The sequence below is a fragment of the Lottia gigantea genome (genome assembly GCF_000327385.1).
Source record: "Lottia gigantea unplaced genomic scaffold LOTGIsca_33, whole genome shotgun sequence".
Lineage (NCBI taxonomy): Eukaryota > Metazoa > Mollusca > Gastropoda > Lottiidae > Lottia > Lottia gigantea.
The window spans coordinates 602867-615512 of record NW_008709110.1 but is presented as its reverse complement, the minus strand read 5'-3'; the positions used below and the strand labels follow the sequence as shown (position 1 = coordinate 615512).

The 12646-nt window shown below is 29.7% G+C and overlaps 1 protein-coding gene across 1 annotated transcript; it reads right to left on the bottom strand.

Moving 5' to 3' along the window:
- Positions 1-2582: 2582 nt before the first annotated feature.
- On the bottom strand, positions 2583-7018 carry LOTGIDRAFT_120396 (hypothetical protein; the record flags this gene model as incomplete). Its single annotated transcript, XM_009058194.1, has 7 exons — positions 2583-2912; positions 3294-3488; positions 3850-3973; positions 4139-4326; positions 4800-4988; positions 5450-5598; positions 6796-7018. The coding sequence occupies 7 exons, from the start codon at positions 7016-7018 to the stop codon at positions 2583-2585; spliced, it is 1398 nt and encodes a 465-aa protein (XP_009056442.1).
- Between the last annotated feature and the right edge of the window lie 5628 nt (positions 7019-12646).

Sequence of the window (12646 nt, the reverse complement as noted above, 5' to 3'; positions counted from 1 at the left end):
CTTGCTTTACTTTTCTGTCTTGGTTGCACTGGTAGCTATACAGGATGTCTCACTTGGAGATTATGTAGACTTTCTATTGGGATTCAGTCTGATTTGATTAAATATGCCAGAATTTTTCATTGCTCTGATAATGAGAAACTGTCTTTCAAGTCCAGCTTTTGTCTGTCAAAATATAATCGTGTTGAGATATGTTTGCATGCCTTGGTCTGATTCATAACACCAGGAGTAGAGGGCTAGCTTTGTTAAAGTTTCTAGTTCTATTTAATCTACCGAAAATACAATGTGGATTGTATATACTTTGTCTATACTTTGTTGATGTTTCTCATCAAAGAGAACTGGATGATAGGGGCTAATATTCAAATTCAAGCCACTGAAGGTGCAAATCTGTCAGAACTAAGATATATTTCTAAAATTAAGATGTTTATTTACATATATACATACAAATAATGTCTGCAAACCAATAATAAGTATAATGTTTCCGTTTAAATTATTCTTCCATCACTACAAAATTTAAATGAATATGAAACAAGACAATTTACCACGGGCATTAAACCTGATTTATCAATCATAACAATATATACATTATAAACTTTAAAAACAGATATAAATAATCAAATTAACTAAAAATCAGACATGGTAGGTATTAAATACAAACCATCATTAATGTACCTATTAATCATTTAGCTCAAAGTCAGATAAAAACAGACTTTTACAACATAAACATAGATCACAAGAAGCCAAGTTAACTGATATACACATTTAAACCGCAATACAAAAACCTACCAAAATAATGAAGGATCCATGTATAAAAGCTATCATGGAACCTGTTAAAATAAAAAAGAATGACAAGCTAGGCATCTACAGAAGAGTAAGCACTTTCTGCACAGAGCACTGAGAAGCTTAAATAACAATAATTGATAAACCATCAAAATTCTAATTCAAATACCAAAATCATGTATGCACAAAAAACGGCAAAGAAGTTTCTAGAAATGTTACCCCATATGGAAATCATCAAAAAGCCTGACAGTACCAATAATTTTCATTCAAATAGACCTAATTCTAACCCATGTGAATAAAGAATCCAAAGACTTATAGAACAGGCTAGTAAAAACTAAATAAACTGATCTTCACTTATAAAAAAATAACTGATAAATTAGAACAAAATATTAATAATAACTTAAAATGTGGTTGTGAAGTAGATGATGTGGTAGTCTCTATTGAAAGAATGGGAATGAAATAAACAGTTATCAACAAGCTTAATATATCAAATGTATGATTTGAATCAGTAAAAAGTTATAAATTATTAAATATATGTCAAATTAGCTAATAATGATTAAAGATAATCACACATTCTTTAAGCACATCATAATAAAAAGAAACAAAGAAATAAATAACTATATATTTTTTTCTTACTATAGTCTTCCCTACTTCTGTATTGGAATATTATTGATAATCTTCAAATGACTAAGTGTTGTTAAAATATTAACGTGAGCACTCATTATTATGTTAAAAGTTCTATTTAGTTTTTTCAGTTAAATTTAATGAAAATAACTTCAAACTTTTATCAAATGCCAAGTCAATCTATAAATATTCACAACACTATTTTGAAGTTTTTGAATATCTGAAACCACATTTAAATATTCTTTCCATATTTATTAGTTTTGTTTGAGCATAGAATTGGTTAAAAGATAAATAAATATAAATTGAGGTATTAAATAGAACATTATTACAAATAACAGTATATAGTTGATATCACACTAATAGAACCTGATTTTTAGTAAGTACAGATAGGTTTCGTGGAACAAAGGTATCTGTGCACAACTGTTTCTGATTTAAAACATAAACATGAGCAATCTACTTTATTGTTTGCTAGAATAAATAGTATTAGTAACCATACAAAAATATCATGAACTGCAAGTGTTTATGTTTTGAATTGGACACATGAGTAACAATATCTTTGCTTAACTGTAGCTATAACAGTATATTTGTTTGTAAACAAATGGAGACAGGAAAAATCTTGTTAATTTGTAGTACCAATAGTATCATAAATTCAATATTTTGCTTGATTTAGAAAGTTAAGTCCCACATTTTACATTATCACACAACAATACTGATCTCAGGTTCAAAACACAGGTTCATAAAAGCAAAATGAAGTCATAGCACATGTTAACAACTATGCAAATTAGATCAGGTATCCACGCACTGCATAAACAAACAACATGCCATCCTTTAAAGTTGGCAACTCATTTAAAATTTTTGTTAAGCGCAAGGACATTTTGCAGAAATGTTTCAAAAGGCTAACCTAAAATATGAAGGCCCTACATAGAAAAAGTGCAAGAAATTTAAAGAAATAGAATCTATCACTGGGGATTATGTCATATGAAATTTGTTGCCAGATTAAATATTTGCCTCGTCAAAGCTTGGGTAATATTAAATCTGGCAACTTCATTTCATGTTACATAAGCTCTCGTTTAAGATCCTCTATATATAATACTGGACTTTAAAATGACTGGTAGTTTTAGAACTTAAAACTGAGGGAAATAAAGATATAATTGAGAATTGGGACAACTAAATATAATAGCTTATGAGTTATAAATAGGTAAAGGATGAGCTTCAGTATTAAAAACATATTTATCAAAAGATAAAAACAAAGGATCATCACTAAATAGAAGATATAGATATTTTAATGTTTCTGCCAAAAAGAAACTTTCCATTTTATCTTTAAAATTGGGCTTTAATGATTTGACATTATTAATAGAGGAATAGCCCATACTAGGAACTTTGGTATATTTTTCAAATGCCTGAAATATTATCCAGCCCCATTGTCTATATTTTTTATCACCAGTAATTCTATATAAATACAGTAAACTTTCTACAGTCTCTGGTCGTAATAAATTATGGGCATCCAAAGGCTGAAATAAAACAACAAAATTCAAATAACACTGATTTCAACTCAAAAATACTTGTTCCTATTTCAAATACAAAAATATCAAATTCATTACTTAGACTAGAACATTAATATGTTGTCAAACTTCATAGTTAGAGATAGAAAAAGGGTCATTTTGTGTTTAATGTTAAAATGGGTATAAAGCCAGTTGAAATCCATATTATGCAAGTGAGATATCTTCTTAATGTTAAAATGTGAGTTGCTACAAAGATATGAAGCCAAATGAGATAATTCAAATAAGAAGTGAGTAAGATTGTCAATTGTTCAACAGTTTGGTGCAGTGCCAGACGGTTTGAATTTCCCTGAAGTCAATGCTTTATAGAGATACTAATACTTATAGCCTTACCTTCACAATTAGATCTTCTGGAGCACCAGGTGCTAAATTAAAGTATGTTATTTCAGGACTTAGTTTAGTTGGCATTCTAGCATACATTTGAAAACAAGTATGCATTAATTCTTTGGCTAATTCTAGATGATCTTCCTTTAATCCAAAATATGTTCCTAAAGCTAGTGTACCAGGTAGGAAACAGGCAAGATGATCCTAAAAACAGAGGTCAAAACTTTGAGTTTTAATGTTACTTATAACTTCCACATGTACAGATTTGATCTCATCCAGTGGTTTTATGACGCTTTCTTTATTGTCAAATATTTTTTTTTAACTTCTCTAAATAACCAACATTGCAAAACAACAAACTGAATGGTGTTGAATGTTTCCTTAGCAATGACAAATAAAATGTAATGATCACAAAAATTGAATGAGAAGAAATTTACATATTGTCCTCCATAATAGTTGAGACTTAACACACTACATCAGTTAAAATACCTTAAGATACACTGCAATTTAGCTTATTAAAGTCCTCTGTTAAATTTGTTAAAAAATCTATAGATGTCAATAAACTTACCATTTTCGGACTAAAAGTTCTACCAGAGAGTAATTCACCAATAAATGTTAATTTACTAGGTTCTGATTTTCTTAGTAATTTATCTTTTACACCTTCTATAGATTCTATATAATCATCTTTATATCTATAAATAGGCAAAATAGAAGGTTTGAAATAAAAAAAAAACAATTTATAAAGCCAACACTTACAAATATACAAATTAAGAGTGTTACAATGCTTTTAGATCAATGCATTGTTTTTAGAGCAAGGCAAATTTCAAATCATATGTAAACTCTCCTAATATACTTACACTGAATTCTTTTTGCCTGTTTGTATCCATTGTTTTAATAAATATTCATAATAACTATCTCCTCTAGCCCCAAATGTGATAGTTGATGAAGGTCGGAAATTACCAGACTGTACGTTGATAAATATTGGTACCAGACCATTAGTTTTAGGTAGATTATGGAGATGTTCTGACACTTTACTGGCAACATCCTATTGAATTTAAACATATTTAACCATTTTATCATCCACTACAAAATTCTGTGATACAAATGGGTTTCTTCCAGCTTCATTCACCTAAGCTTTCAAAGCTTGGAGCAGTAAACATGGTGTTTTATCTACTGACTACATTTTTTTTAAGGAAAATTGTTTCTATTAAAAATGTGTCAAAACAAAGCAAATATCTAAGATTCGCAGTGAAATGGTAGCAAAAATTCATTCAATCCATGACAACTTGAATCTGGTTTTAATAAAATTTTATCTAAAAATAATCATATATTGGCTAAAAGTTTGATATCCAGATTTAAAGTCTTAAACCTTTTGTCCTTGTCATATCATCTGGAAGTGTTAATAAAAATATCATGAGTCGAAAAATAATCCTTCAAATTCATCAAGTTTACATAAGGGTGGTATATTATTAAAATTTTCAAATACATTGAAAACATAGTAAATAATATGGTACTAACTTCATATTTCTCATCACCAGTAACACGAGATAAATCACGAAACTCTAATTGTAAGGTTGAGATCTCAGATGTACTACTATCAGGTGACCAACTAGGAGAATGAGCCTTGCCAGTCTTTAAATTGACATCAGAATAAGGTACTTTAGAAGGTGTATTGAAACAAGGCATCAACTTATCACCTAGTAATTTCTGTAATAGAACAGAGAAATAAAGAATAGAGATAATATTACAAAGCTTACTGATATATTCAGACCTATTAAATATAAATATATTAATCCTAGTCTACAGATTAATCTCTCCAATTTTCAAGTTGTATGTCACCAAACAAAACATTTAAGAAGTAAGAATTGTGCAAGTCAAGAGATAAATTTGGCAACTTAAACCTTGTTAAAACAATTAAGACCAGAATATGCTACCTCAGCAATAAAAACTTGTCAAAAATCACAATTGCATTAATTTTTCACTTTTATTTTTGTCACTTATGTCATATAGCAGCAAGGCTCGGCAAAGAAAATTGCTGGTGCATCCAGAAGAACCAATCCTTATTTGAACACATCTTTAAATATATCAATATTACAACAGGTCTTTTTGACTTGAAGTGGGTAGATCATTCTGTATATTTAACATTTGAATACAATGTGAAAACTTACAGCTTTATCTCTGAATAATGTATCACCAGTTAAATGATATGTACTTAACAATCCACCTAGAGCTCTTATAGTTATCTCAAATAGATTAACAGATCTACTTTTATCAAATAATAACTCTTTCTCTACCCACTCTCTAGCTTCTTCAAACTCTAAAATAGACATTATTTCATTCAGGAGAAAATTCACAACTATATCACCATGGAAAAAATTGTTTTATTGTATCCAACACCTGCCATTTAAAGATAACTATGGAAAGTGTTGCATAGCAAAATGAGGTATTTTTCAATACTTTCATTGTAGGCCTATCTCTTTTAGTAGAATACCGGTATGTTATTAAAATTGTATAATGTATTTCTTTTATTAGAGTATGTTACTAAAATACTTTCATTGCATAATGTATTTCTTTTAGTAGAGTATGTTACTTTAATATTTTCATTGTATAATGTATTTCTTTTAGTAGAGTATGTTACTAAAATACTTTCATTGCATAATGTATTTCTTTTAGTAGAGTATGTTACTTTAATACTTTCATTGCATAATGTATTTCTTTTAGTAGAGTATGTTACTTTAATATTTTCATTGCATAATGTATTTCTTTTAGTAGAGTATGTTACTTTAATACTTTCATTGTATAATGTATTTCTTTTAGTAGAGTATGTTACTAAAATACTTTCATTGCATAATGTATTTCTTTTAGTAGAGTATGTTACTTTAATATTTTCATTGCATAATGTATTTCTTTTAGTAGAGTATGTTACTTTAATACTTTCATTGTATAATGTATTTCTTTTAGTAGAGTATGTTACTAAAATACTTTCATTGCATAATGTATTTCTTTTAGTAGAGTATGTTACTTTAATATTTTCATTGCATAATGTATTTCTTTTAGTAGAGTATGTTACTTAAATACTTTCATTGTATCTCTTTTAGTAGAGTATGTTACTTAAATACTTTCATTGTATCTCTTTAGTTGAGTATATTACTTAAATATTTTCATTGTATCTCTTTTAGTTGAGTATGTTACTAAAATATTTTCATTGTATCACAAACAACAATTGCACAAAAATAACTTACAGATTTTGACAGGTGCTGCTAAGACATTGATTAATTTCATATTGACTGAACAAATATGGCAGGAAATGAAATTGAAAATAGCAGGAAGCCAAGTTAGAAAAATTCTTTAATCAAATTGATTTCTCAACATTTTCAAAACCATTCAATCTCAGATAAAATATGTAGTTATTGTCACTTAAACTTCAAATAACTCAAATAAGGATCACTGAATTCTGAAAGGTTAAAAGTATTCAGAATTGACTCAATCATCCCTCAAAAAGATTGTGTCTTACCTTTCTTTAATCCAAGTATCACTAATGTATCTAAAGAGTCAACAATAGTTAATCCAATATCAAACCATGTACTATGTGATTTACTGATAGGTCGCAGTTCATCTTTACCCCAGGCATGAGTTTTGTAAGCTGTCCAGGCATCACGGAATGCCACAACCACTGCCTTTTGTTCTTCTGTTTCAGTTCTTTCTGTCAAATATAAAATCAAATCAAAATTGTTCATTTATAACATATTTTCAGCAAGCAATAAGTATAAAAATACTGTTTGATTAAAGCAGGAATACCTTAGATCTATCATCTGAATTAAATACAATATAACTACTAAAACAAATATTTTAACTCAAGGTAGCTATGAGTAATCATCTACACTATAGATGAGTATCTTAATCATACCTTTGAAAAAATCAAAATCAGAGACAAAGGGTTTGATAACTTCTTCTGCTTTAGCATCTTCAAATGGCTTCTCCTGAAATGTGGGATTTTAACATTCTGAAAAAGTTATCATAATATATTTAATGAAAAAATAAATAAAACACACATTTTCCTTGCTTAATTGTACATGGATTCATAAATTCTTTCAGTAGCTTATCAACTGATTGTTCATTATCCCTTGAACACTGAGCTCAGGTATATATCACGTAAATATGTGGCAGAGCTGCTACTAGTGATGAAAGGGTTCATTCTTTTTACACATATAACAGAATAATTCAACATGATTTCCATAGCTGTTCAAATGTTCAAATCAAAATCCAATTGTGTCATGTATTTTTAAAATAAGTAGTACAGGTTTTTTTAATATTCATCCTAATAGTTTCTTACTTGTACAACTGGTTTATCAACATTTCCAGTATCAACTGGTGGTTGTAAAACATCAGCTTTATTTTCAACATTTTCATGAGGTGGAACAATAGGTTTACCCATTTCAATTACATTTTTCTTTTCGTTTCGATTCACTTTAGCCTTAAAACAAATATCATACAATAAAATCAATTTTGAATTCTTTAAAAAAAATTCAATTAACAATAAAAATTGGTGTTAAAGAGGTCTATATAAACTGACTCTTTTTTATCTTTGAAGGGTAAAATTATTATGTGTGTGAATTTTTCAATATAGATCCAAATCCAAATGTTTAAGTTGTTCAAATTCTAGTTTTCGTCTCCAAGATTATACTCCAGACAAAAAAAAACATCAGAAGTTTTCAAAGAAGGAAGCACATTTAGTTATCATGTTTCCAAATACATTAATAGAAAAATCACTAAGATGTAGGAAAACATATTTTCATGCATCTTACAAATGAGGTTTTAACATCTAAAAGCAGAAACAAAAGGCAAGACTTTTCCCTAAATCAATATTGCTAAGCAGTTTGAACAAAGAATCAGTAATTATCTTATCATCTTTAAGACAATCCATTGATTCCTAGCTTTAATTTCATCAGAGCTTTCTATGATTAGTAACATTGGTTTGAAACAATTGGGGTTAGATGCTCTGTGAGCTTTTTAAGTTTACAAACCATGATATATTTCAACTGCTCTTTAGCCTTTCTCTGTAAGCTTTGAATTTTGTCTGCCTTGTCTCTTTCATATCTCATGTGATCATTTTGGCTTAGAATATCTGTGACTGGAATATTGAGTCTATTACGATTACCCACAAGATTTGCTTCTTCTATATTTTTGTAATCTGAATATATAGCAGGTACCACATAACCAGTACACACGAGTCCCAATATAGCCATCAAACATATACATGATCTCTGTAGTCTAGACAATCTTCTCCAGGTCTAAAAATCAAAGAAAAACATGTTCCTATAGTTTGAATGCAAACAATCTTATCAGGTATCATATTATGAGGAAAACAAACAAACCATATATTGATCAATTACTAAATGCCTTGGAAAGATATATCATATTATGATCTTAGAAATAACATTCAATCACGAAAATAGTTGTCTAAATATTTGTTTTAGTTATATAACTTTCCAGAATTAATTAATATTTTCACAAGTCAACAAAGATTATAAAGTGGTCTGCAGTCTTTGAGGCTATTGCCACTTCAATTAGGTCAATATGTGTGTGTATGAATGAATATAACTCATTATGCCTAGAATATCTATACATTATCTAATACTATCAATAGGCTACAATACAATACAAATCTTCATTTAATAACAAAATAATAAGAGGATAGAAAAAAATCTAGGATTACAGTGGTGTAACCTATTTTCGTGGATATAAGGATTCAACACCGAATTTCGTCAAAGTTAAAAAAACGAAATTTTTTTTTTATGTCTTAAATGTTTCCTCAGATATTCTACAAAATAATTAAAACTGGTTTGTTTCGATTTTCTTTATGAATTCTTCACTTTGACCCATATTTCATGAGCAACCAACTCGGCAACGGCGGCAGAATGCGTCACCTATTTTCGTGTACAATGTTTGAACTATAAATAAATCTAGAAAAACACGTTGTATTGATACCGGGTGGTATAATTAACTTCTCTTAGTATTTATCTTTAATATCAATTCATTATAACTAGTGACAATTCCTTCAAAGAACCACGATTTTAAAAAAAAAATAGTGACTGACAAAATAAGATACGTAGCGTGATTTATTGCTAAAAGTCACTGAAACTACATAAGAATATGGTCCACTTTGTGTTCCATAGAAATTTTCTGCTTACACGGAATCCGCTACTTGATCACGTGACTTCATTCATTGGACTACATTCTAGCAGACGACACTTGGAATTCAGATTACGGCTAGGGATTATAAGGAAATTCGGCCGATAAAAAATAGTGACGTTTGGTAATAACTGAAATCCGCCATTTTGTATTTGTCAAAGTATACATTAATACATTTTACCTTGCTTGAAACTACTGGATTCATTCTACTAGCTGATATTGTAGAGAAAACCCATGTTTATTAAAACAAACTAATGCGAAGGTCGCGCAAGGTCGCTCATGTAAATTATTAATCCTTTCTGGAAATCCACGAATAATAGGTTTCCACGAAATTAGGTTACTCGACTGTATATAAGGCACTAGTTCATATAACAGATATGAATAAAATAATATCATCGAAGATATCCTTCTTTATATTTGATTTTGATTGACAGCAGATCTGAATGACATTTTCACAATAGATATTAAAGCCAGATAAGGCGGACATATTATCAAAATTGTCATGAACCATTCATGTCAATGTTCTTTGAGAATATATAATGATCTGTAAAAAAAATGTGTATTCAAAACCACAAACCCTTATGATTGATTTCCTTTTAGATTTGTTGCTATCATATTGTTGCACAGGGTCAAATCCCAAATTTATGGAAAGATGCTCTTTCCTGTATGAAGAAGACATCACGACAAAACTATTGGTACATCTGTGTAGCTGTATTTGTTTATTTCATGTGGCACAAATCTGAACATTCACTAAAGCCGGCCATTTTGCTTATTTTCATATGTCGTAAAAGTTATATACAACATTTATTTACACTATACAAATGTTTTAGATCTTCTTCTGTATTTCATTTATGTTCTGTGTTGAAAACAAATATTTTTGATAATATTTTTGGGGTTTTGATAGATATCAGAAAAATTGAATAAAATGGCGACAAACAATAATAGGCTCTCAAAAGCTGAAATCCTGTAAACAAAAAAAATGCAATAAAACCATAAAATATAATAATATTCACAATATGTAAATATCGATGACGTGGTAGGCCCAATCGTATTCAGATAGGACGACTATTTTGGTGTTGATTTTAGAATACCAATTCAAATGGTGCTTGTATTTTACTTTTTGTTTCGTTTTTCTTATGATAATCAAGTCAATAATTGTACAATGCCAAAATTGGAAACTTTTTGCTGCAGCAACGTGTTCGACTTTATTGTGATGATTGTTTTAGTAATTTTCAACTATTTTGAACTATATCTGTAATCGATCAGTAGCTGATACATATTACAGTAGGTCAACCAGCTGACATGCTTGATTTCGTGTAATCAGCGGGAATGTTGACAAATGGAAAGACTCAAGGACTAAAGAGTTGCCTCCTCCTTGCCTTGGACTGCCCCATTTTACATTAAATAAAATTAAATGATCAACTACCGGATTTCGTGTCAGCAGAAAATATCTATGGAACACAAAGTGGACCATATTCTTATGTTGTTTCAGAGACTTTTATCAATAAATCACGCTACGTATCTTATATTGTCAGTCACTATTTTTTTTTTAAATCGTGGTTCTTTCAAGGAATTGTCACTAGTTATAATGAATTGATATTAAAGATAAATACTAAGAGAAGTTAATTATACCACCCGGTATCCATACAACGTGGTTTTCTAGACTTATTTATAGTTCAAACATTGTACACGAAAATAGGTGACGCCCTCTGACGCCGTTGCCGAGTTGGTTGCTCATGAAATATGGGTCAAAGTGAAGGATTCATAAAGAAAATCGAAATAAACCAATTTTAATTATTTTGTAGAATATCTGAGGAAACATCTAAGACATAAAAATTTTTTTTTGTTTTTTTAATTTTGACGAAATTCGGTGTTGAATCCTTATATCCACGAAAATAGGTTACACCACTGTATATCTCTGATTCTCTGTCAAGCCAAGCCCAAGGTCTAAACTTTTTCACAAGAATCTTGTAAAATGACCATTCACTTTTTAGATTCTGCTTCGAAGATGCTATTTGTCTTTTTTTTTGCAAATATCTTCAGTTTTGGTGTCAAATAGGTTGGAAAGAGACTGCAAGGAGGGACATCTTTGTATGATAGATTATGTCAATACAGAATAAGCTTACTCTTTTTACATATATGATTGTTGGAAGAGACTTCAAAGACTGAAATGTAATCACAGCGCATCCGGGATGTAAACAATACCAAAAACTGTGGCCAACCCTTAGCTTAACCCTAGAATAAGTCAATTAAGTAACTTAATAACTACGGTAGTAAATCATTCAAAAAGTTATAAAAAAAAGCGTGTGGTATCATTTCAGATGGCACATACATAGTGAGAGAGTTGATCACTCTTCCTAATCTCAATTCTTTCGATCTCCACTATCAAAGATGTTGAGAGATCAGTAACATGCACCACCTGTATTCTGTTAATAGTACTCAGGGCCTCCATTCATTGTCCTATTCAAAAGACTAGATTCTCCAATGCTAGACCCTCCAACCTGGATCCCTGGAAATACCACATCGAAACATCAAAAGAAACCCTTACAAACCATTGCCACTAAAATCTGTTCAGTGCATCAAATGATATGGTCATGAAATTTATGTATTTTATCCACCCTGGTTCTTCTACATTGTTGCTCAGTAAGATATGCTTTCATTAATATATATCTACATTAGACCCTTTAATTGAGGATTCTTTATTTGTTCTAGATATTGAATATGATCATTGAAAATGAAGAAAACAGAGCCAGCTTTACCCACCAAGAAATGTTTACCTTTTGGATGGGTGGTGAAGACATCTAAAACATACCCTGATAGAGTGTACTATTTTAATACTAGAACAAACGCCTCCTCATGGGAGCAACCTACATTAGTTTCACAGGTAAGTAATGCATTCTGGAAATTTGTTGGTGAATTCAATGAGGAATTCTAAAGAATGATTATAGTTGGCTTTGATGTCTGATTTTATTTCAAATATTTATAACTTACCATTGCGAAATAAAGTCACATAATGTCCATCATAATAATTGAATTGTTCTGATTGTGAGATATTTATGAGTTTCAAAGTAATTTTAAGACAATAGATGATATCATGTTATGGTAAAACAAATATATATATGTTTTGATTGTAGAAAGAATATCTAGCCTCGATTCCTGCTGATGAATTGAAT